General features: G+C 42.7%; 1 protein-coding gene across 4 annotated transcripts in view; it reads right to left on the bottom strand.

The window, feature by feature from the left end:
• ATG16L1 (autophagy related 16 like 1) overlaps positions 1-26,821 on the bottom strand; it is a 46,704-nt gene that overhangs the window by 6,508 nt on the left and 13,375 nt on the right. For 3 of the 4 annotated variants that reach the window (XM_081242736.1, XM_081242739.1, XM_081242738.1), the window contains 7 exons: positions 26,595-26,660; positions 24,092-24,178; positions 23,365-23,421; positions 22,368-22,470; positions 19,560-19,665; positions 15,012-15,082; positions 14,264-14,335 (listed from right to left, as the gene is read on the bottom strand). In XM_081242736.1, the coding sequence (XP_081098862.1) occupies positions 14,264-14,335; positions 15,012-15,082; positions 19,560-19,665; positions 22,368-22,470; positions 23,365-23,421; positions 24,092-24,178; positions 26,595-26,660 (562 nt within the window). The remainder of the gene's footprint in view (positions 1-14,263; positions 14,336-15,011; positions 15,083-19,559; positions 19,666-22,367; positions 22,471-23,364; positions 23,422-24,091; positions 24,179-26,594; positions 26,661-26,821) is intronic. The other variant, XM_081242737.1, reaches the window with a different exon arrangement.

The raw sequence follows: 26,821 nt of genomic DNA, 5'->3' as shown, positions 1-26,821 counted from the left end.
GATAAACCTCCCACCACCAATAAAACTAAAAAAAAAGGTAATGAAAAAATAAATGAAAGACCCAACACCACAGTACAAACGTCACATAACCACGCCCTCAAAATAAGGGAGGAGCAGGCAAAGGACCTGAACAGACAGTTTTCCAGAGAAGACATACAGATGACCAATGGACACATGAAAAGATGCTCAACATCACCGGGCATCAGGGAAACACCAATCAAAACCACAATAAGATTATCACTGCACACCTGTCAGAACGGCTATTATCAAAAAGACAACAAGTAACAAGTGTTGGTGAGGATGTGGAGAAAAGGGAATCCTCGTACACTGCTGGTGGAAATGTAAGTTGGTGAAGCCACTATAGAAAACAACATGAAGGGCCCTCAAAAAATTAAAAATAGAAACCCCATACGATCCAGCAATTCTACTTCTGGGTATTTTTCCAAAAAAAACAAAACCACTAATTTGAAAAGATATATGCCCCCCTATTTTCACTGTAACATTAATCACAACAGTCAAGATATGGAAGCAACCTAAGGGTCCAATGATAGACGAATGGATAAAGACACGGTACATATATACAGTGGACTATAAGTCATAAAAAAGAATGAAATCTTGCCCTGTGTGACAACATGGATGAATGTAGAGGGTATTATGCTAAGTGAAATGAGTCAGACAGAGAAACACAAATACCATATGATTTTACTTATACGTGGAAGCTAAAAAACAAATCAACACCTTACAGAACAGAAAGAGACTCACAGAGAACAAGGTGGTGGTTGTGTGGGGTGGGAGTGGGGACCTGAGTGAAAAAGGTGAGAAATGAAGAGGTACAAGCTACCAGCTACGAAACGGTCACGGGGATAAAGGTACAGCATGGGGAGTACAGTTAATACTGTAGTAACTTTGGTGACAGGTATAACTAGATTTACCACGGTGATCATTTGGTAATGTACAGAAATAACAAATCACTATGTTGCGCACCTGGAACTAACATAGTATTGTAGGTCAATTCTACTGCAATTAAAAAAAAAAGTATATACAAAAACTGTATAATAGGGCTTCCCTGGTGGCACAGTGGTTGAGAGTCCGCCTGCCGATACAGGGGACACGGGTTCGTGTTCCGGTCTGGGAAGATCCCACATGCCACGGAGCGGCTGGGCCCGTGAGCCGTGGCCGCTGAGCCTGCGTGTCCGGAGCCTGTGCTCCGCAACAGGAGAGGCCACAACAGTGAGAGGCCCGCGTACCGCAAAAAACAAAAAAACAAACAAAAAAAACTGTATAATAAAGTACTCAGTAAAGGCTCTACTACAGAAAGTATACAGAATACAAATAGACAGGATATCATCTGTATTTAGTCTTATTAGCCAATGAAATGGAAAAGAACAATGTATATACTAACGGTATCTAATATTATTAGATTTGTCCTGCCACGTTCATCTTAAATGTTATAGAAAAATAACATGTTTGTCTTCTCCCAAGTGTTTAAAAAATACATGTAGAAATTTCCTGAATCTGTATTCTTTATTGAGGCTAGTCACATTTTAAGCTGTTTATTACACAACTTAAAAGGGGCGGGGGGCAATCAGAGGACCTTCTTGAAATAAGCTCTATTACAGATACCGGTCTGTATTGTTTGCAATTTTCTCTAAGTCTGAATTACATCAAATTACAAAATTTTTAAATCTTGGATTTTACCTATGTCTCTGAAAGTCAGTGTCCTATTTAAAGTCAGAATAGACAGGTTCACCAGAGGCATAATTTATCAATATAAAAGGAAACATCAGGGGCTTCCCTGGTGGCGCAGTGGTTAAGAATCTGCCTGCCAATGTAAGGGACACGGGTTTGAGCCCTGGCCCGGGAAGATCCCACATGCCGTGGAGCAACTAAGCCCGTGTGCCACAACTACTAAGCCTGCGCTCTAGAGCCCACGAGCCACAAGTACTGAGCCCATGTGCTGCAACTACTGAAGCCCGCACGCCTAGAGACCGTGCTCCACAACAAAAGAAGCCACGACAATGAGAAGCCCGCGCACCGCAACAAAGAGTAGCCCCCGCTCGCTGCAACTAGAGAAAGCCCGCACGCAGCAATGAGGACCCAACGCAGCCAAAAAAAAAAATTCTTAAAAAAATAAAAGGACACATCAGGACTCTTTAAATAAACAATTAAAACTCCTAGGGGTTTTTCAATCAGAGGTCTCAGCTTGAAATGTCAGATCATAACCACAGACACCAGCATTCCCAACAATCAAATCTTTTCGTGACTAGCTGTGAGATGCCAACCATGGCGTCTTTCCTGGGCTGCCAAGCAACGCAGAACTGGGTCATAACCGAGTGTCAGTGCCCTTTGCCTGCCACAGCACTACTGGAGCCCAATGGGAGAGAGGCGGCTGGGGATGGTGAGGATGCCGCACTTTCCCTACTTTTCAATATGGATCAACATATTTATGTGTGGAAACTTCAAAGGCTCAGAAGATATTCAGGTGTTCACTAATGATTTCTTTATAATTTTTTTTTTAAAAAGAAAAGGCTTTTTTGGGGTGGGGGGCTGCGCTGCATGGCTTGTGGGACCTTAGTTCCCTGACCAGGAATTGAACCCGGGCCCTCGGCAGCCAAAGTGCAGGGTCCTAACCACTGGAACTCCAGGGAATCTGTCCTCCCCACCCCTCCAAAAAAGAGCAGTTTTTAAAAGACCCTAATATACTTACTATAACTGTCAACTTACTGGGTTTCAACTCTGACTCCCAAAGCTGAGACCTCACAGTTTAGAGTTAACATTTTAGAAACCAATCTTTCCTCTCTGCTCAGGAGAACAACTCCACTTTAGTACAGGAAGAGAACACTCAGGGCCACATGTACTTCCTCTTTAAGAAGTTTGCACGGATTCCGAGACTCCTTCTTCTCACATTTAAACCTCTCTGAAACTGGAACAGCATCTTACAGTCGCTGCCAGCCAGGTGGCAGCTCTGCTGTGGCTGTGTGACAACCTCCCACTGATCCTTCCGGAAAGATCAAAAAAGTTCCAGCAACAAAGTTTATGCTAAATACAGTATAGGAATAATGCTCAGTATTAATCATTCAATCTGCACAAACCATGGGGAGAGACCAAAAACTTGTGTAGGTACTTCTATTTCATCAAAAAATTCAGTTTTGTGTACATGTACTGTTTTCTTTCTTACTATTAATGTAAAAGTAAAATCATGTTTCACAAACGTAGGGAGGAAAAGACATTGCCCGCAAATGGGCGATGCAAATGTGCTTGTTTTGCTTACTCTAAATGCACGTTAATATTCTCATATATTTCATGTGAAAACGCCCCTACAAATTTATCCACTGCACTTTTAACTTCATAGCACAAGCAGTTTTTCATGTGACAGGAAAATACACGGGCTCTGGGGTCACGCTGTTTGGCGCCTGAACACCCCGGCTCTCTAACGTCTATAAAAGACTAACATCTTCCTCACACTGTTTAGGAGGGTGACCCATGCACAAGGCCCATGGCTGACTGCATTCTTTCTCTTCCTTTCTGCACCACCCTCCTTAAGAGTTTCTGTAATTACTCTATAATAGCTAAACAGTCTCCAAGCAATGAGATTACAATCTAATAGAAATTTCCTTGGCTAGCAGACACCTACATCCCTTTAAAAGTTTCATGATCACAAATGATGCTGCAATGAACATCTATGAGTATACGGCTTTCTTCTGACTTACTTCCTGGAATGAAACTGTTGGATTAATGGACTAAAGGAATGTTTTTATTTCCTGGCTTTTCACATGCGTTACCTTGCTTTTAAAAAAGTCTGGATTTCTGCTTATTTTGTTCTTGGTGGAAACCCAGCCTGACCGGCCCTGCCTGAGGCTGGCTAGTTTCATCTCCATGCTCTCAGTGGTATGGAATTCAGCCTCCTGCAAGCATTCACTTTTATCACATAAAAACTGATTTTTAAGTCATTTTAAGTGGATCAGATTTATTTGAAATTCTTTTACCTATACAGTGTTTTTGAATTTATTCTTAATAGTTAATATTTAACTTCTAACACTACTTTAAGGCTTTTATCTTCCTCTTTAAGAGACGGGGCATGGGTTTTGATGTCACAGCAGCCTGAGTCTCCGAATGGGAAGGCTTAGAGCTCTCTTCCCTCAGGCTCTGCACTGGCTCCCTGGTGCTGCAGGGCAGACTCTAAGGGCCACCCACCATGTAGCAGCTACCATTAACACCAACCAAAGACAAGTGACCTCAGAAAAATGCAGAACATGATAAGGAGGTTTCTGAAATAAAAACCATCATCTGAAAGCAAGTCCTCACTGAGGCCACTTCTCCACACCAGCGTTACAGAAGTGAGCAGGATGGCTTCTTCAGCCCAGTTCCTCAGTTTTGCAGTAATCTTTTACAAGTTTTTTTTTAATTTTTAAAAATATTTATTTTATTTATTTATTTTTGTCTGTGCTGGGTCTTCGTTGCTGTGCGCGGGCTTTCTCTAGTTGCGGAGAGCGGGGGCTACTCTTTGTTGCGGTGCGAGGGCTTTTCTCACTGCAGTCAGTGGATTCTCTTGTTGCAGAGCACGGGGTCTAGGCACGTGGGCTTCAGTAGTTGTGGCTCGAAGGCTCTAGAGCACAGGCTCAGTAGTTGTGGCACACGGGCTTAGTTGCTCTGAGGCACGTGGGATCTTCCCGGACCAGGGCTCGAACCCGTGTCCCTTGCATTGGCAGGCGGATTCTTAACTACTGCGCCACCAGGGAAGTCCCTACATTTTTTTTTTTTTTTTTGCGGTACGCGGGCCTCTCACTGCCGTGGCCTCTCCCCCTGCGGAGCACAGGCTCCGGACGCGCAGGCTCAGTGGCCATGGCTCACGGGCCCAGCCGCTCCGCGGCATATGGGATCCTCCCGGACCGGGGCACGAACCCGCATCCCCTGCATCGGCAGGCGGACTCCCAACCACTGCGCCACCAGGGAGGCCCCCTACATTTTTAAGGGAGTCGAAAACACCCTGTATTGAAAGGAGTCCTCTGGAATGGGCCCCTCTCAACACCAGACTATTTCTAGGACAGCTTTACTAAAAGGATTTAAAGCAAGTACTTGACCAGCCACTCCTGCATTCTGGTCTCACCCAACACCACCCACCTCAAGTTGAGGAGACAATGACCAGGGCTTGGATCTTGAGTTTCAGAACATGGATGCCCATCTATGTCCTCCAACATCCTCTGTAAATGAGGGTCTCGGTAGAAGCCAGAGCCTCCTAGACAGGGAGACTACTTACTTCCTGGGCCCTGGTAAGCGTTCATGTGGTTTCTGTGGGAATGGATAACCTGTTAAAAGGGCCTCCTGATCTCCTTCACACATTTACCAAGTGATAGCACACAGCTGTGAGCAGAAGAGAGGCCCTCTGAGCCAGCTGGTCCAGCAAAGGAGGCTACAGCCCTGGCACCAGCCCCTGGCTCGTCAGCACCCACAGCTTGGTGCTCCAGCACCCTCTCCAGTGAGACTCAGCCAACCTTTGCAAACCAGCTCACTTGAAAACAGTTACCAACATTATGACCTCTGTCACCCAGGTCTACCTCCGCCTCCAGGGCCTTCTTACTTCAGGCCTAAAAGCTGACGCTTACCTGTTGAGAATTCTTCTACCAATTAAAAATATCCTGCTCAGAACCAACATGGCAGAGTAGAAGGACGTGCTCTCACTCCCTCTTGTGAGAACACCAGAATCACAACTAGCTGCTGGACAGTCACTGACAGAAAGACACTGGAACTCACCAAAAAAGGTACCCCGCATCCAAAGACAAAGGAGAAGCCACAATGAGATGGTAGGAGGGGCACAATGACAGTAAAATCAAATCCCGTAACTACTGGGTGGGTGACTCACAGACTGGAAAACACATACCACAGAAGTCCACCCACTGAAGTGAAGGTTCTGAGCCCCGCGTCAGGTTCCAAAACTGGGGGTCCGGCAACGGGAGGAGGAATTCCTAGAGAATCAGACTTTGAAGAGCAACAGTCAGCTCTACCCTCCACCAGTCCCTCCCATCAGGAAACTTGCACAAGCCTCTTAGATAGCCTCATCCACCAGAGGGCAGACAGCAGAAGCAAGAAGAACTACAATCGTGCAGCCTGTGGAACAAAAACCACATTCACAGAAAACCAGACAAGATGAAAAGGCAGAGGGCTATGTACCAGATAAAGGAACAAGATAAAACCCCAGAAAAACAACTAAATGAAGTGGAGATAGGCAACCTTCCAGAAAAAGAATTCAGAATAATGATAGTGAAGATGATCCAGGACCTCGAAAAAGAATGGAGGCAAAGACCGAGAAGATGCAAGAAATGTTTAACAAAGACCTAGAAGAATTAAAGAACAAACAAACAGAGATGATCGATACAATAACTGAGATGAAAACTACACTAGAAGGAATCAGTAGCAGAAGAACTGAGGCAGAAGAATGGATAAGTGACCTGGAAGACAGAATGGTGGAATTCACTGCTGTGGAACAGAATAAAGAAAAAAGAATGAAAAGAAATGAAGACAGCCTAAAAGACCTCTGGGACAACATTAAATGCAAAACATTAGCATTATAGGGGTCCCAGAAGGAGAAGAGAGAAAGGACCTGAGAAAATACATGAAGAGATTATAGTTGAAAACTTCCCTAACATGGGAAAGGAAATAGCCACCCAAGTCCAGGAAGCACAGAGTCCCAGGCAGGATAAACCCAAGGAGAAACACACTGAGACACATAGTAATCAAACTGGCAAAAATTAAAGAAAAATAAAAATTATTGAAAGCAGCAAGGGAAAAATGACAAATAACATACAAGGGAACTCCCATAAGGTTAACAGCTGATTTCTCAGCAGAAACTCTACAAGCAAGAAAGGAGTGGTATGATATACTTAAAGTGATGAAAGGGAAGAGCCTACAACCAAGGTTACTCTACCCAGCAAGGATCTCATTCAGACTCAACTGAGAAATCAAAAGGTTTACAAACAAGCAAAAGCTAAGAAAATTCAGCACCAGCAAACCAGCTCTACAACAAATGCTAAAGGAACTTCTCTAAGTGGGAAACACAAGAGAAGAAAAGCACCTACAAAAACAAACCCAAAACAATTAAGAAAATGGTCATAGGAACATACATATCGATAATTACCTTAAACGTGAATGGATTAAATGCTCCAACCAAAAGACACAGGCTTGCTGAATGGATACAAAAACAAGACCCATCTATATGCTGTCTACAAGAGACCCAGTTCAGGGGCTTCCCTGGTGGTGCAGTGGTTGAGAGTCCGCCTGCTGATGCAGGGGACACGGGTTCGTGCCCCAGTCCGGGAAGAGCCCACATGCCGCGGAGCGGCTGGGCCCGTGAGCTGTGGACGCTGAGCTCGCGCGTCCGGAGCCTGTGCTCCGCAACGGGAGAAGCCACAAGAGTGAGAGGCCCGCGTACAGCAAAAAAAAAAAAAAAAAAAAAAAAAAGAGACCCACTTCAGACCCAGGGACAGCTACAGACTGAAAGTGAGGGGATGCAAAAGGATATTCCATGGAAATGGAAATCAAAAGAAAGCTGGAGTAGCAATACTCATATCACATAAAATAGACTTTAAAATAATGTTACAAGAGACAAGGAAGGACGCTACATATTGATCAAGGGATCAATCCAAGAAGAAGGTATAACAATTATAAATATATATGCACCCAACATAGGAGCACCTCAATATATAAGGCAATTGCTAACAGCTATAAAACAGGAAATCGACCGTAACACAATAATAGTGGGGGACTTTAACACCTCACTTACACCAATGGACAAATCATCCAAAATGAAAATAAGTAAAGAAACAGAAGCTTTAAATGACACAACACACCAGATAGATTTGTTATTCATAGGATATTCCATCCAAAAACAGCAGAGTACACGTTCTTCTCAAGTGCGCACAGAACATTCTCCAGGATAGATCACATCTTGGGTCACAAATCAAGCCTCAGTAAATTTAAGAAAACTGAAATCATATCAAGCATCTTTTCTGACCACAACGCTATGATTTTAGAAATTAATTACAGGGGAAAAAACGTAAAAAACACAAACACATGGAGGCTAAACAATACGTTATTAAATAACCAAGAGATCACTGAAGAAATCAAAATATACCTAGAGACAAATGACAATGAAAACACGACGATCCAAAACCTATGGGATGCAGCAAAAGCAGTTCTAAGAGGGAAGTTTATAGCTATACAAGCCTACATCAAGAATCAAGAAAAATCTCAAATACACAACCTAACCTTACACCTAAAGGAACTAGAGAAAGAAGAACAAACAAAACCCAAAGTTAGCAGAAGGAAAAAAATCATAAAATCAGAGCAGAAATAAATGAAATAGAAACAAAGAAGACAATAGCAAAGATCAATAAAACTAAAAACTGGTTCTTTGAGAAGATAAACAAAATTGATAAACCATTAGTCAGACTCATCAAGAAAAGAGGAAGAGGACTCAAATCAATGAAATTAGAAATGAAAAAGAAGTTAAAGCAGACACCACAGAAATACAAAGCATCCTAAGCGACTACTACAAGCAACTCTGCCAATAAAATGGACAACATGGAAGAAATGGACAAATTCTTAGAAAGGTATAATCTTCCAAGACTGAACCAGGAAGAAATAGAAAATATGAACAGACCAATCACAAGTAATGAAATTGAAACTGTGATTAAAAATCTTCCAACAAACAGAAGCCCAGGACCAGATGGCTTCACAGGTGAATTCTATCAAACAATTAGAGAAGAGCTAACACCCATCCCTCTCAAACTCTTCCAAAAAATTGTGGAGGAAGGAACACTCCGAAACTCATTCTAAGAGGCCACTATCACCCTGATACCAAAACCAAAGATACTACAAAAAAAGAAAATTACAGACCAATATCACTGATGAATAGAGATGCAAAAATCCTCAACAAAATACTAGCAAACAAAATCCAACAACACATTAAAAGGATCATACACCATGATCAAGTGGGATTTATCCCAGGGATGCAAGGATTCTTCAATATAGGCAAATCAATCAATGTGATACACCATATTAACAAATTGAAGGATAAAAACCATATGATCATCTCAATAGATGCAGAAAAAGCTTCTGACAAACTTCAACACCCATTTATGATAAGAACTCTCCAAAAAGTGGGTATAGAGGGAACCTGTCTCAACGTAATAAAAGCCATATAGAACAAACCCACAGCAAACATCATTCTCAATGGTGAAAAACTGAAAGCATTTCCTTTAAGATCAGGAACAAGACAAGGATGTCCACTGTCACCACTATTATTCAACATAGTTTTGGAAGTCCTAGCCACGGCAATCAGAGAAGAAAAAGAAATAAAAGGAATACAAATTGGAAAAGAAGAAGTATAACTGTCACTGTTTGCAGATTACATGATACTATATAAAGAGAATCCTAAAGATGCCACCAGAAAACTACTAGAGCTAATCAATGAATTTGGTAAAGTTGCAGGGTACAAAATTAATGTACAGAAACCTCTTGCATTCCTATACACTAATGATGAAAAATCTGAAAGAGAAATTAAGGAAACACTCCCATTTACCATTGCAACAAAAAGAATAAAATACCTAGGAATAGGGCCTTCCCTGGTGGCGCAGTGGTTGAGAGTCTGCCTGCCGATGCAGGGGACACGGGTTCGTGCCTTGGTCCGGGAAGATCCCACATGCCGCAGAGCGGCTGAGCACGTGAGCCATGGCCGCTGAGCCTGAGCGTCCGGAGCCTGTGCTCTGCAACGGGAGAGGCCACAGCAGTGAGAGGCCCACGTACTACAAAAGAAAAAAACAACCAAACAAAAAAAAAACCTAGGAATAAACCTACCTAGGGAGACAAAAGACCTGTATGCAAAATACTATGACACTGATTAAAGAAATTAAAGATGATGCCAACAGATGGAGAGATATATCATGTTGTTGGACTGGAAGAATCAATACTGTGAAAATGACTATACTACCCAAAGCAATCTACAGATTCAATGCAATCCCTATCAAATTACCAATGGAATTTTTTTTTTTTTTTTTTTTTTTTTTGCGGTAGGCGGGCCTCTCACCGTCGTGGCCTCTCCCCTTTCGGAGCACAGGCTCCGGACGCGCAGGCTCAGCGGCCATGGCTCACGGGCCCAGCCGCTCCGCGGCATGTGGGATCCTCCCAGACCGGGGCACGAACCCGTGTCCCCTGCATCGGCAGGCGGACTCCCAACCACTGCGCCACCAGGGAAGCCCTCCAATGGAATTTTTTATAGAACCGGAACAAAAAATCTTAAAATTTGTATGGAGACACAAAAGACCCCGAACAGCCAAAGCAGTCTTGAGGGAAAAAAATAGAGCTGGAGGAATCAGACTCCCTGACTTCAGACTATACTACAAAGCTACAGTAATCAAGACAATATAGTACTTGTACAAGAACAGAAACATAGATCAATGGAACAAGATAGAAAGCCCAGAGATAAACCCACACACCTATGGTCAACTAATCTATGACAAAGGAGGCAAAGATATGCAATGGAGAAAAGACAGTCTCTTCAATAAATGGTGCTGGGAAAACTGGACAGCTACATGTAAAAGAATGAAATTAGAACACTCCCTAACACCATACACAAAAATAAACTCAAAATGGATTAGAGACCTAAATGTAAGACCGGTCACTATAAAACTCTTAGAGGAAAACATCGGAGGAACACTCTTAGACATAAATCACAGCAAGATCTTTTTTGATCCACCTCCTAGAGTAATGGAAATAAAAACAAAAATAAACAAATGGGACCTAATGAAACTTCAAAGCTTTTGCACAGCAAAGGAAACCATAAACAAGACGAAAAGACAACCCTCAAAATGGGAGAAAATACTTGCAAACGAATCAACGGACAAAGGATTAATCTCCGCTCATGCAGCTCAATATTAAAAAAACAAACAACCCAATCCAAAAATGGAAGACACCCTAAATAGACATTTCTCCAAAGAAGACATACAGATGGCCAAGAAGCACATGAAAGGCTGCTCAACATCACTAATCATTAGAGAAATGTACATCAAAACTACAATGAGGTATCACCTCACACCAGTTAGAATGGGCATCATCAGAAAATCTACAAACAATGAATGCTGGAGAGGGTGTGGAGAAAAGGGAACCCTCCTGTACTGTTGGTGGGAATGTAAATTGATACAGCCACTATGGAGAACAGTTTGGAGGTTCCTTAAAAAACTAAGAATAGAATTACCATATGATCCAGCAATCCCACTACTGGGCATATACCCAGAGAAAACCATAATTCAAAAAGACACATGATGCACCCCAATGTTCACTGCAGCACTATTTACAATAGCCAGGTCATGGAAGCAACCTAAATGCCCATCGACAGACAAATGGATAAAGAAGATGTGGTACATATATAAAATGGAATATTACTCAGCCATAAATGGGAAGGAAATTGGGTCATTTGTAGAGACGGGGATGGATCTAGAGACTGTCATACAGAGTGAAGTCAGTCAGAAAGAGAAAAACAAATATCATATACTAACGCATATATATGGAAACCAGAAAAATGGTACAGATGAACTGGTTTGCAGGGCAGAAATTGAGACAGATGTAGAGAACAAACGTATGGACACCAAGCGGGGAAAGCGGTGGGGGGGGAGGTGGTGTGATGAATTGGGCGATTGGGATTGACATGTACACACTGATGTGTATAAAACTGATGACTAATAAGGACCTCCTGTATAAAAAATAAAATAAAATAAAATTCAAAAATTAAAATAAAGAAATAGGGCTTCCCTGGTGGCGCAGTGGTTGAGAGTCCGCCTGCCAATGCAGGGGACGTGGGTTTGTGCCCCGGTCCGGGAGGATCCCACATGCTGCGGAGCAGCTGGGCCCGTGAGCCATGGCTGCTGAGCCTGTGCGTCTGGAGCCTGTGCTCCGCAACCAGAGAGGCCACAACAGTGAGAGGCCCGTGTACCGCCATAAATACATAAATACATAAATAAATACATAAATAAACAAATAGATAAATAAATAGATAGATAAATAAATAAATAAATAGATAGATAGATAGATAAATAAATAAATGAATAAATAGATAAATAGATGAATAAATAAATAGATAAATAGATAAATAGGTAAATAAATAAATAGATAGATAAATAAATAGATAAATAAATAGATAAATAAATAAATAGATAAATAAATGAATAGACAAATAAATAGATAAATCGATAAATAAATAAATAAATAGATAAATCGATAAATAGATAGATAGATAAATAAATAGATAAATAGATAAATAAATAGATGAATAGATAAATAGATAAATAGATAAATAAATAGATACATAGATAAATAAATAGATAAATAAATAAATAGATAGATAAATAGATAAACAGATAAATAAATAGATAGATAAATAAATAGATAAATAAATAAATAGATAAATAAATAGATAGATAAATAGATAAATAAATAAATAGATAAATAAATAGATAAGTAAGTAAGTAAGTAAGATAGAAAAAAATATGTATCATCCTGCACTCAACTCCTTGCTTTACTCCTCTAAGGGCCTAAAATGTAAGGAAGGCTGTATGTCACTCTTCACTAATTACACAGTTTTACTGTATCTCAGTCTAGAATAATCCAGGCCAACTGAACACAGGAAAGAGCACAGGACTCAATCCAAAGTCTCATGTTTCTATTTGTTAACTGTGTGACCTCAGGCAATTCTGTGGGCTTAGCTGAACCTCAGTTTCCCCATCTACCTACCTCACCTGCATCCCCCTGAGGATTAAAAGCAGTAACGTATATAATATACCCGACTACTGGGTGAAACACAGAAACCACTCAGGTAAAAGCCCCTTTCCTTTAGGAAAAATAATGACTGCAGAAGTATTCAACCCCATCTTAAATTTCTGCTAAACAACTGATGGGTACATAGAGAAGGCATGCCACAGGCTGGACTGTAACACTGCCAGGAGAACAGTCTAGGCTGTTACATGGAACTTTTTCCATGCTTACGGTGCAGGACTACGGGGCTTCAACTGAGAACTCGTTCAAGCATTTGAACAGATGTGTACTGTTGCTTAAGAGGAGTCCAGCCCTGCCTGCAGGAATCCACCTCCCTGTTCCTTCCTTGCAACAAGAACACCAGGCAGGCCCTTCAGCTTTTAGGAGAGAACATAACCTTTGTCATCCTCACATCTCATGCTTTGCACGTGGATCCTCTTTCAACTAAGAATCAAGAATTACCACCCTTTAGGTATTAGCTAGCATCTAACACTGGCCATTTTCCACACAGCTCCTTCAAGAAAATGGAAAGCCCAAGTGATAAGTGAACTGTGTGTTTCTAACTATTCTTCTAGCTGCATCCCTGCACCATCGAATCAGACCGTCAGAAACTACCTAATGGACCACTTCTATTGCAGCTCCCCACCTCCCTGTAGATTTATCTTTATGAAGTTCATCTTAACATCATGCTCTCTGTTTTTCATGTGGGTTGACACAGAAGTTTGTGTCAAGCTTTTTTTTTGCGGGTAAAATGCCTACCAATGACAAGTAAATCCGCCACCTTATCTTTCAGTAGCCTTTAGTTAATGAGCTCATGTGAAGGTTGCTTCAAGCTTAAGAGAAAAACATGTCTCTAAATTAAGCTATGTCTTCTATTAGAACAAAAGTGATATACCATCTAATTTTTGTCTTTGTCTTGGAATCCAAGAGTCTTCATGGTAGGTTTGGGTTCAGATGCAGATTTCATCAACATCTGATCCCACTGTTTTTGCTTTCCCATACACCTGCTTCCTGGCTTTGAGCTGTTTTCTCTCTCTCATAAGTATACCCACATGTACTTCTATAGCCTACTTTCCAGTTCTACTTTGTGAGGCGATTTAGTCTTGGGGTGCTTAAGAAACACAAATTATACTCTGGTGGTAAATAGCTGAAGATAAGCTAAAACTGACACCTACCAAAAAAATTTAGTTTTTATGAACAGGAGTGTCCCAAGTCTTTCATGGAAACGTGACGGTTTCCTATTGCAAATATTCTGCAACTGAATACTGGACAAAGTAAGAATGTAAAGTGGAAACATCAATTTTCCTAAGGAGGAAAGGAAAGGGCAGGGGCATTCAAGTATGATTTTCAGGACAACACACAATTCTCCTAATCAATCCACCTGCCATTTCCTACACCATGTGACTGGTAAGCAACCACATGAAGTTTGGAGATTACATTAACTTTCCTAACTGGGTCTTACCCGTAACCGATAGTCATCCACAGTCCAGATGCGGCTTGCAAAATCATTTGACGCTGCTAAGAGGTAAGATCCCTACAGCAATAAAGGGGAGGAGAAGAAATGTTAGCCAAAATAGAAGAACTCAGTTCACATGATACAAATTCCCCGATAATCAAGCCCAAGAAGGTTTAGATGCCTATAACTATACACCTGAGCTGAATACCGCTATAACCAGCATTCTGTTAATTTATCAAAATCCCCGTTAAGTTCAGGCCTTTCTCCCGAGCCTGCTCGACCTCCCCTGTAGGCTGTGGATACCTCCAGCTCAGAATGGAATTCCTCCTCCTGTGTTCACTCCCCACCACCTCCCACCTTCAGTAACAGCAAGTACTAATTCTCTGCACCTCTCCAAGTCCAAGAGCTCAGAACCACTGACTCTCCCCAGCCACACCTCCCAACTGCCCCCGTTGGAGACTACTCGACTCTGGTGCTTCTCGCTAGACCCTCTCCTCTCCACCTGCACTGCCTTGGCCCAACCCGGGGCCTTTATCAAGTCTGGCGACTGCCTTGCTGGGGTATCCCAGACCTGTCTCCCCTACCCAGTCTCCAACACGGTCGTGATCAGCACAGAATTTATAATCTACCTACATCCTTCTCTAACATTAAGACAGAAAATAGCAGAGAAACCAGGTAAGTTTTTAAATTTCAAGAACCAGATGTTTAAAATTGTTTCTAAACTCACCCATTTCCATGGCTATTAAGTACTTACAGCACTATCAAATTCAATGCTTGTAATTCCTGCATTACTGCCGGACAGGGAACCCTTGAACTCACATTTGTCTGCATAAAAACAAAGGTTAAGAAAGGAAGGTTTAAAAAAAAAAAAGATGGCAAATCCAACATATCAATTAAAATGAGGCACTTGAAACACAATGGAAGCCAATTAATTACATGGTCAAAAACAGCTTTCCTGCATCTTTACAGAATCAAGTAGCAGGACAAATGGAATAATGAGACCAAAATATCCAGCTGGTCAGTTCCAAGAGCAATGGATGTACAAGTGGGTGCAGAGCCCAACATTTTCCTGTGGGTTCTTACGCTGTTCTTTTCAAGAAATTCAGTGTCATCAATTTCCTTTACAAAAGATAAGTGCAGGAATTTATTTTTTTGTTGTTGTTGTTGTTTTTTTGCGGTACGCGGGCCTCTCACTGTCGTGGCCTCTCCCGTTGCAGAGCACAGGCTCCGGACGCGCAGGCTCAGCGGCCATGGCTCACGGGCCCAGCCGCTCCGCGGCATGTAGGATCTTCCCGGACTGGGGCACGCACCCGTGTCCCCTGCATCAGCAGGCGGACTCTCAACCACTGTGCCACCAGGGAAGCCCCAAGTGCAGGAATTTAAAAACATGTCAATTGACCCTAGAGACCAAGTTTGTTATTTTTCAGTAAAATTTTCTACTTTACATAAATACATCTTTGGGTTTGATCAGTATTTGCCAACTTAACTATCACTTTCGTAGAACGTGACCATTAGAATTTTAGAACCCAAGTACGAAAAGAAATTTCTACTTACATAAACTGGCTAGTCCTCAGAATTCCAGTAAAGCTAGTTTGGAGTTTCGGGAATCTATCTGTTCACTCTATATACATGAACCTAAGGTTCTGGCAATCCAATCGCCTGCCAGGGCTCCCCCCTCCCTCTGCAGAGTCTCCTTCACCAAGAGGCCCATCCATATACCCCCGGGCTCTGTTTTCAAACAGCTTTGGCCACCCGCAATGAAACTTTAAAGATGAGAGTATGAGTCTCAATGATGATGTGATTCAGTTTCCTTTTTAAAGGGTATCTTAAGGATAACCCACATAGACAAGCCAGAAAAACAATTAGGGAACCATTCAAATCAACCTCATAAAATAGGAGCGCAGAATAGTATACATTTCAATTAACAGCCTTTTCTCTTAGGACTTCTAGATGCTAATAATAATGATATAAATACTGGTTTGGGGACTTCCCTGGTGGTCCAGTGGTTAACACTCCATGCTCTCAATGCAGGGGCCCGGGTTCGATCCCTGGTCAGGAAACTAGATCCCTCGTGCCGCAGCTAAGAGTTCGCATGCCACAGCGAAGATCCCGCGTACCACAACCAAGACCCAGCACAGCCAAACAAATAAATAAACATATATATATATATATAAAATACTGGTTTGGAGCTGTCAAATACATTTAGGGCCAGGACTATTAACCTGGTGGATGAACCCCTGAATTAATTTGCAAAATATGGCACATTTAATGCCTTTCCCTGGATCCTAGCTTTCATTAGATTTTCACAAGTCAAAAAAAGGCCAACACCTACTAATTTAGGACTTTATTTAGATTAGATCTTTATAAACAAAAATATTACTGCAAATTCCAGAAGATCTCTCTTTGGCTTATGCCTAAAACAGTGGTCTATTTGTTTGGCAGGTGACAAAGTGCCAAAATGTAAGAAATGATCAGTAAGTGCTAGTCTACACAAGAGATTGATCTGAAAAGACCAAAGATCTTATTAAAATCTCTATCTAGAAGGCACTGGGGAGACTATGTCAAGAGCATTTATATAATTCCCAGCAGAGCTGCTGCTTTTGATAGAATGAGCAAAGACAGGTGTTCCTACTGGATGCAAAGTGGTGGAAGGGTAAAAAAGAGGACCCCTGAACTACTTCATAAAAGGCCTCTTGGACTTGGTCTCTTCCAAGACTCAGTAAATATTAGCCAAGGGGGAAAAATTATAGGCCAAGTAAGCCATTTGTGAAGGAAAGATCCTATAATTAGGACACGACTGATATTTGTTCCTGAAAACTATAAAAAATGCTGCCAGACACTATGTTATTTCTGTAGACCTAGTAGAAAGTTTTCATTTTATTAACACAAATTATGTTCTGGCACAAATTATGTCAGTATTAATTTTGGTTAGTGTTTACTTCCTCTTTAGCAGCAGAAAGGTAACGCTATTACTAATCCCTGGTATCTTTAATTTTCTTATAGGTGTTTTTACTGACCAAGGAGTAAAACGAAAATATTTCTAGTGCTATCTGTATTTAATTGCAAGGCATAATCAAAACAGACTGTGTAGATTTTTATCACAAAATCTCTATTCTTTTTTTAACTTAATTAATTAATTAATTAATTAATTAATTAATTTTTGGCTGCATTGGGTCTTCATTGCTGCATGTGGGCTTTGTCTAGCTGTGGCGAGCAGGCCCTACTCTTCGTTGCGGTGCGCAGGCTTCTCATTGTGGTAGCTTCTCTTTTCCTCAGTGTTTTTTTTTTTTTTTTTTTTTTTTTTGCGGTACGCGGGCCTCTCACTGTTGTGGTCTCTCCCATTGCGGAGCACAGGCTCCGGACGTGCAGGTCCAGCGGCCATGGCTCACGGGCCCAGCCGCTCCGTGGCATGTGGGATCCTCCTGGACCGGGGCACAAACCTGTGTCCCCTGCATCAGCAGGCGGACTCTCAACCACTGCGCCACCAGGGAAGCCCTGTGGTGGCTTCTCTTGATGCGGAGCACGGGCTCCAGGCCCGCGGGCTTCAGCAGTCGTGGCTCGTGGGCTCTAGGCGCACAGGCTCAATAGTTGTGGTGCACGGGCTTAGCTGCTCCGCAGCGTGTGGGACCTTCCCAGACCAGGGCTCGAACCCATGTCCCCGGCATTGGCAGGCAGACTCTTAACCACTGCATCACCAGGGAAGCCCCAAATTTCTATTCTTATGATATGGTTTTATTGTTCTGTAAGTTTCAGCAATTACCATTCATAAGGTGTTTCTGGGTAAAATGGCACAAATTTTGATGGGTTTCAAATAGCTCTAACTGCCAGGGATTTAGGTACTGAGTCATTTTCATGAAAATCAAAGGCCAGGGTAGACAAATTGGGTGCTTTATATGACAACGTGTTCCAGCAAAGGGATCAGTAGATTGCTCTTGCTCTAAATACATCAGCAGTAGTAACACAGGGACTTTCCTGGGAAGCCCTGCTCCACAAGAGAAGCCACCGCAATGAGAAGCCCGCGCACCGCAACGAAGAGTAGCCCCTGCTCTCCACAACTAGAGAAAGCCCATGGGCAGCAATGAAGACCCAATGCAGCCAAAAATCAATCAATCAATCAATTTATATATAAAAAAAGTAGTAGTAACACACATGCTTCTTCAGCAGGTCTATAGCTCAGAGGAGGCTGTTTTGGAAAAAGCAAGGCATCTACAGTCTTAACACTCAAGCTCAGGTCCCAGGTTCCACGACTCCCTGTCCACGTAAATCAACCATGTAAATCAAGTAGTGTCTCTGAGTTTTCATCTGTCAAACAGGGGTGATACCCACCTAACGGCACAGGGCTATTGTGAGGATCAGAGGAAATAAAGTAGAGAAAGGTATGATGGTGCTATTTATTGTTGGAGAGTGAGCATGTATGTGCTGCAAGTATGGAAACCGGACAAAGTGGTTCCTATAAAACCCTTCAGTCTATCCTTTGACCTTGCCTAATTACTATTTTTTGGTTGTGCTGTGTGGCTTGTGGGATCTTGGTTCCCTGACCAGGGAATGAACTCGGGCCCTTGGCAGTGAAAGCCCGGAGTCCTAACCCCTGGACTTCCAGGGAAATTCCCCGACCTTGCTTACTAAAAATACATGTATATTTAACTGAATATCAAAATGTTGAAAGTGGGCTATGCCCATGTTCAGGATTCTGGGAGAGGGTTTCACTAACTCTCATTTCCTGTTTTAATGCCATCCCATTTTGAGTACTCTGAGGTCATTCCTGAAACAATGTCTAATCAAAGAGACTTCAGTCTTGATTTTAGAATCCTTGTCCAATAAGCTATTTGTTAAATACATTTTCCTAGATGATACACCCCTCTGTTTATTCTCAAGCTTAGATACGATGCCAGTCATTTTTTGCTAGGCTATGGCCACTGGCATTATTAAATGCATAAACCACAGCTTGATGTGTAATTTAATTGTAGAGTCCATGACTATAAGATTTTTTATTTTCCTTCTAAAACCTGTACTGTCTTGGAAGATTCCCTGGTCATTACGTATTTGAGAAAACACAAACGCTAACATATCTGTAACTCAACAGCATTCTCAGGTCTACTTGGAAACCCAGAGCAAACATCTACTTGGCTGTATCAGCTGTAAAGGATAACTGAGAGGGTAATAATGCTTTGGTCAGATGATGCCTCACACAAAATACTGTATGTTTCAAGAAGAGGAACAATTCAAAGACTGCGTGAAAGCAAGGCCAACCAGATGTCACCGACACAGCTTCTTTCTGTTTCTCACTCCAGCGAGATCTCACCTCCGAACACTTCCCAGAGCTTCACCCTCCGATCCATGCCTCCCGTGGCCAGGAGCCGGGAACCCGGACTGAACTGCACAGCATTGACCTCCCCATCATGAGCGTCCTGCAAGACAAGTGCCCTGTCTCAAACCCAACCCCTGTCATTCCCAAGAAGAAAGGGCGCAATACCGATGAACACTCTGGACCCCTAACCAAAGGTTAAACACCTGTCATTAAACAGAGGACCCAATCACAAACTTGGGTTCCTAGCCCAGGGTCTCCTGATTCTATTATCATTAAATTCTTATAGTTACAGTTCTATTTTTTTAAACGCAGTGCAACCTTCTTAAAAAGCATTCAAAATCTGTGTAAACTAATTGCCTAAAGTTTGTCTTTGCATTCATTTTCCTTCTTCTAAGAATAATGTAATTTCAATCTATACTGTACTATGACCTTAAGAGCTTAAAAGTAAGCCTACGGTTAACTGCCTCTTCTGGCCCAGACTGCATTAATACCACATGTTAAACTACGTATCAAATTAAGGTATAGCATGGCTTCTCGTGACTTTTTTTTTTTTTTTAAAAAAAAGCCTTTTGTTTTTTAAAAAGCCTTTCTTTCGGTCTCCCTGATACGAATACATCCTGATATGAGGAGATGCCGGTCCCACTGCCACCCATCAGTGTTAAGAGTAGAATCCCAGGTAGTTCTTTCTGGAAACAACACGGCACTACGTGTACTAGCAGTGAGGCCTCTGCCAAGTTCCTTCACTTCCCAAAGCCTCAGTTTGCTGGTCTATGAAAATGGACTTCTGCAGGTTTCGTGAGCTAGGAATGTGCCCGACCATGACTCGGCCTTCGACAAAAGTAGCAGGTGTTATTTTGGCAGAACTTAAATTCTTCACAGGGAGATGTCTGAGAATGGCATCCATATTGGAACACATGATCTGAAAAGGCGGTGGCATTTGTGTTCAAGATGAGAAAGGAAACCAAATAAAAAGCACCCCATCCCAGAATGGGAAGAGAGAATACTAGACATGACTATAATCTCCTCTCTTAAAAGACCATGGATACTGAAATATTTATGAATGAAATACTATGAGATTTGCTTTAAGTTGCTCCAGCAAAAGTGTGGGCGTGGGGTGGGGGGCAGATAAGATTGGCAAACGTGACTGACTGAAGCCGCCCGACAGGAGGATGTCCAGGAAGTTCCTTTACTCTCTACTTCTGCTTATATTTGAAAATTTCCATAATCAAAAGCCAGGGGCGGGGGACCCTGCAATACATGAATTATAAATACTAGATCCATAAACCTGTCATCAATCACTTGCCTAAAAGGTCATTTTGGGAATACAAAATCTGATCTTCACATTTGCTTGGGACTGAAAAAGGTGCCTGAAATATTGAGAATGTGACTCATGAACTGACTGGAATATAAACATGATTTATTATTACTTTGCTTGATCTGCTTTCTCTCCACCCTCTCGTGTCCCAGTGCTGAAAAGCTGTCTGACAGGGGATCAAACTTTTTACCTCCATACAATTCCGTTTTCTTTGTAATGATACCTTTCTACTTTGGAGGTCTCAGATTGAAAACTTGAGATCATGCACCATCACAACCATGGCTGCCTCTCATCAATCTCCTGTACGGCCGGTTCTGTTGGATGCTTGTCAGCTGTGCACTGCTCACTCTCAGAAACACACACTGACAGAATCCCAAATTATCAGCTGCTCCATTACCCCATACACACAACTTAAATGTGACAGGAGGGAAAAAATGGGCTGCTGGGAGCTGAGGGCAGGGAAGGGAATGTGACATTAAGTGCAATCAGACCTTTTACCAATCATCATTGACCTCCGAGGTGCCCAGCCCTGTTAGAGAATCACGGGAGTGGAGCGGGAAGGGGCCTTAATGGTCCCCCGCCCAACTCCTCATCCACAGCAGGACTCTCTTTACAACGACCAAGGTGGCTAATCGCTCAGCCAGTTCACTGTATGGAAATAACCATTAAAGTTCCTCTCTACGCCTGGAACTGAAAGCTCCCCCCATATAAACTCCGTCCCACTTTTACAGCAAGCCTTTCTCTCCCCGAACATCAGCTCCTCCCACTCACCCCACGAAACCCAAGAGTTAACCCAACTATTTGGGCTTTGCTCTATTCTTCCATCCTCCACCCCATTTGCTAGCCCTGAGCCAGGGACTCTACAATTCCCCAGGCCGGTTGCATGTCCGCTCAATTACCCCAGCCAGGATCCGGATTATCCTTTAGTACTAGGACCCAGCTCCACACTCCAGCTGACAGCCGTGGTATCACAGTGGCTTCTGCCCAGGAGTGTCTCCGGCTTCCAGCTATGTGCTCCTAATGGTCAGAAGTCACATGGACCTGAGTATAATTTGTGAAGCCAAGAGCTGCCCTACTGACCTTCCAAAACAGACCAGTGACTAGAAACTCTAAATTGGAGCCAACTGGTGACAACAATTGCATGAATTATTCTCTAATTCCTCACCATCCCAAATTAGCTCTCCCCTTGCCCCACCCCGTCACGCTACCCATCCTCTCAGCCAGTCCTACATTACAGAGGGTGGCTGCAAATAAATTCTGTTCTCTGAAGAGAAGCAAAATACACTAATTTTACTTACCTTATCAAAGCAATTTTGCTTTGCTTATCAAAATATAATCAATCCTTTCTATCAGACAGCCAACAGGTACAAAAGTTCCATATGAACAAAACAATAATAGAAAGCTTAGCTGCAGCAGGAGAAAGGGTCCTTTGTCAGGCTCTGTTTCTTTATGAAGCTTGGTGGGCTCTGGGGATAAATCATACTTACGAAGACACACATCGCAGTCGTTGGCACCCTCACTTCTTTACTAGAGCCAGGATGAGTATCCACGTTATCCTGGGGAACTGGAAAGGAAGACACAGAGCGCCTCCTAAGAAGTAACATAAAGGAAAACATCAGGATGGCACAGGCTTACTGTCCACCAGACTCTCAGAAGCGATTCAAAGACATCTTTTATCAATAGCTTCTCTTCCCTTCTAGACCCTCCAAACCACAGAACGATTCCCCAAATCAGAAGCAACCTCACTCAGTGACAACTGGAAAGACAGCCAGCACTTACCCGTACTCTCCCTTTCGCTCACTCACGGACTCCAAAACTCAACACTGAAAAGCAATCCTGAACAACTGCTGCCCCCGTCAACAAACAGCTACACATGTTCTCAACTTAATGTAACCGCTAGCTCAGAGGGAGCTCGTTGGTATTTTCATAAAACTGTTCTCAGATGATTCCTATGCCTGGTTACAGTCATCCTCAGCGTACACTTGTGGTCAAGGTGGAGCTGAACACATGCCAAAAGAAAGAGCGACCAGGGCTTGATTACTGTACAGAGCTCAGCCGATTCGCCCGTCTCAGAGGGCAGACAGCATTCCTAGGAGCATGCAAAGCATCCTGGTTATTAGCACACGTACACGTGATGATTGGTGTAGTGAAGCAGTGATCAGCATAATTATCAACAACCCACACTTGCATGCTGGGCTAAGAGAGGATAATATTTTCACCTGGCAGCATCAGAAGAGTGATGTCCCAAAAGGGGAGACTCGGACAGACTAAAGGGTAAGGCCAGAGATCAGCACGCAGCGAGATTAAGAAAAAGGAAGTTGAGGAAAAAAGGAAGAAGCTAAATGAAAAGCTGAAATTAAGGCATCTGTATACTCTGCACTGAAATTCTGGCGCACGTTTAAAAAACGACAACAAATCATGTACATGTACTCAGGTATATTTATACACATATTATCAAGGAAAGGTGAAGGTTTTCTAACCTACCCAAAGATATTAGTGATAGAATCCAGAAGGCCTCCAGCAGGCTGCGAGAGTCGCTTACTAAAGAGGAGGGGAGGATAGGTTTAAACCTTAGAAACATTTTGCCCAAATTATCAATCAAAAACAGTCCACAACAGTACCTGGAAGTGTGTTTCCCAATGAGCTCCCAAACCCCAGCCGAGAGCCCCTCACAGTACTGAACCACCAGAAAGCACTGGGAAGGTAGGAGGGAAAACCCAGCCTTGAAGTTTCAAAAGAAATACGGTTCCCTAGCACTAAATTAACTTCCCTGGAAATAATGCTTTAGAGGATGAACTGTCTAAGTGACCTAATGACAACTTCTAGTGGTTAATGACCAATCCCATTCTTTTCCTCCTGTTTTGGCAAATTAAAAAAAGAAAAGAAAAAATATCCTGGAGCCCTAGTAAGAATTAAGCAGTACGATCTAAACAATCACCCTGCCTAACAAGGTCCATCTTTCAGAAAGCCACTACACTTTTTTCTGCTTCTCTTCACAGCTGGTGGTGGCACTAAGGGACGGCTAGCCTCCTACTAAGCAGAGGCGACCCGAGAAAGACGGAGACACCCTGGAGCCCACGAGCCCCACGGCTGAGCGGGCAGGGCTGCACGTTCCAGCTGGGGGCGCCGCACCGTTCCCTGGCCCCGCCCACAAACATGCTGCCGGGCGGCTGCTCGAGCTCTCCGCCCCTGGCACAGCCCGTCTACTCACGTGGCTGCTCTGCTGACCGCCCGCACCGGAGAGGCCTCCTCAGCGTGATCGGAGGTTTCATCCACAAGGACTTCAATGTCATCATCCCTGGAAAGAAGGGCAAGAGGCTGAGTCTTTGATTCTGCTGAACAGGAGCTTTGTGATGAGTCTGCTCTGCAAAGGCCGACACCAACACCATTTCCTAATCACACACGGCCTACGTGACTTGGCTGTGACAGAGGCAGTCAAGGCTTCTCTGGAGAAAAAGGAGCTGCTGTCTGAGCAACAGCGAAGAAACAATCTGTTCAAGTCAAATCCAGAATTCCAACTGAAAATAACTTTAGAAGTGAGCTTTTGCTCTTTTTAGGTCCAAACACAGCTCCCACTTGGAAAGCAATGAAATAGTGGCTTATTAAGCCTATAATCACATAACCAGTACTAAGGTAGATTTTTCTCATCAGAAGGCTGGTTTGTAGCTAAAGGGCTCCCGCATGCCAAAAATTGGACTGCAGCACTCACTACGCAACAGTTCCCATGAGACGGGCTGAATAACACAGAGAACAGCTAGGGGCAGCTATGGTGTACAAGAAAATGCCAGGATAGGGAGAAGATCCAAGTCAATAAGAAAATGGGACTGCTAAAAGGGCAATGAAGTCAACGGGTACATAAAACAACCCAGTTCTAAATACTACTTTAATAGTAAAAGACAGGAAAGCAAAATCTAAACATAATTCATTTTTGACTCTAGGTATTTGAGGCTTATGTTTAAGCATAACTCTGGGTATTTGCTGTTTCTGACATTTTAGAGAGTCCATTATACTACACATGAGATAGTCAAGTCACAGGCCCATGCTCCTTTGCTGGTGTTTATCCCACCGGATGCAAAGCTCCTCTGGAATTCCCCTTCCTCCCTGTTTTCCCGGTTGCGGGGAAGGCAAGTAATTATTTTGGTCTTAATGACCTCCTACCGAGTTGCGATCTTCATGGAGAAGTAAAATAATAAAATCTAATAACCCAAGACTTTATTACCAAATGTTTGGATTCATAAGAACTTGAGAGATTTTTCCACGATTAATTATCTGGATTATGTAAATATACACTTCAGAACTTGTTACCAAGTAAGTTAAACCAAGTTCAAGTAAATTTATTTTCCTTGGCTATTGATTCTAGGGTCCCGTGTAACTGAACCCAGTCTTGGCCAGGATTAGAGGAGAACAAAGGCGGGCCTGAAGACAGAGAACAGGCTGGGCTTTCTTCTCTTCTCAGTTGTGGTCTGCGGGTCACTTGTGTCCGCCCAAGGGTAACAACAGAACAGCAGAGATGGCAAGAGTAACGAACGTGAGCGGAGCCTATGTAAATGGTTTGTTTTAGATAGAGCTGCATAGTTATAAAGGTACTTGGAACAGTGCAAAGGCCCAGGACCACGAGAAAATACCAGCATCTGGTAACGCGTTAGCAAAACCTTTCAAAGGTGTTAATGTCCTTTCACCTAGAAACTCTACTTTTAGGAAAGAACAGAGATTAAGAACAGGCCTTTATAGTCAGACACCCTTAGGTTTCCACCCTGTCTCTGCCATTTCCTTTGTGATTTGGGGTAGGATGCCGGACCTTTCTACACCTAGTCACCTGTTTATGCTGGCCAGTAAGAGGCAGACAAATAATGCTTTTATAAGCTGTTATTTTTAAGGAACCAAATCTCATTTCCAGGTCAACTATTTAGCTACTTTGTAGCTTTGGGCAAATACACCTGAGATTCATTTTCTACATGTGAAGAGTATAGAAATTATGCACACAGGCTACATCTAAAGCAAAGGCTTGGTATGAGATTTGTTTTCTTATAAATCAAGACCTTTGTCTGGCAGATGACTCCTGAGTGAATTTAAACCACTCCCCTCCATTTACAAGGAAGCAAGCAACATTTAAAAAAATAGAAGATCATAACTCTTAACACTATATTCCAGAATCTATTTCAATGAGGGAGAAGACCCCACATCCTGAACCAGAGCAAAGGGAATTTAGTCACTAAAATACCCACTGCTCTGAAAACAAAGCTTCAAATCTCAGGGAAGACCCTCCACCCAATTCCAGATTAGGAAAAACTCCATATTGACTCAATTGCTTTTGTTCCAGGAGATCCCAGTTTTTACTTAGGCTTCAAAGGTTTGCCCAAGCTCCACTTGAAGCCACAAACCAAGGAGAGAGCAAGAGACAGAACCCCAGCCCAGCATCACACTGCAACAGCTCCAACCAGAGGCAGAAAACAGGTCGGTCTCAACAGGAAAACAGCGAGGCTGTCACTGGTTAAGGGTGGAGGAAGTCAGAATTCACACTCACAGCTAATGAGTATAAACTGGAACAACTTTCTGGAAGGTAATGGGTGTTTTTTATTTTCTGCCCTAAGTCTTCTCGCTTTCCTTCTACATTTTGTAAAATGGTTTTATAGAAACAGAATATTATAAGACTATTTCAAAATAGCAAATCAAATTACTACGAGCAAAGTTTTGATTTGTACATCTCTACTCACTGCTCAGCTGGGAGAGGTTCCTTTGCTGCTTCTGCGAGCTCCTTCTGCAGCCGGGCTTGCCGCCTCCTATTAAAAAAAAAAAAAAAAAGCCCACTATTTATGTCTACTTAAAGAAAGCGTGGGGTTTTGGCTCTCAAAAAACTACTAGCAACACATTTGAATATTCAATGCACTTAAAGTGACCACTACCCTAGATACCCGAAGTCCCAAATCCACAACTGTAACTT

Source organism: Mesoplodon bidens (assembly GCF_964165515.1).
Source record: "Mesoplodon bidens genome assembly, chromosome: 8".
Taxonomy (NCBI): Eukaryota; Metazoa; Chordata; class Mammalia; order Artiodactyla; family Ziphiidae; genus Mesoplodon; species Mesoplodon bidens.
Note: the sequence above shows the minus strand (reverse complement) of the source record. Positions and strands in the feature narration are given on the sequence as shown.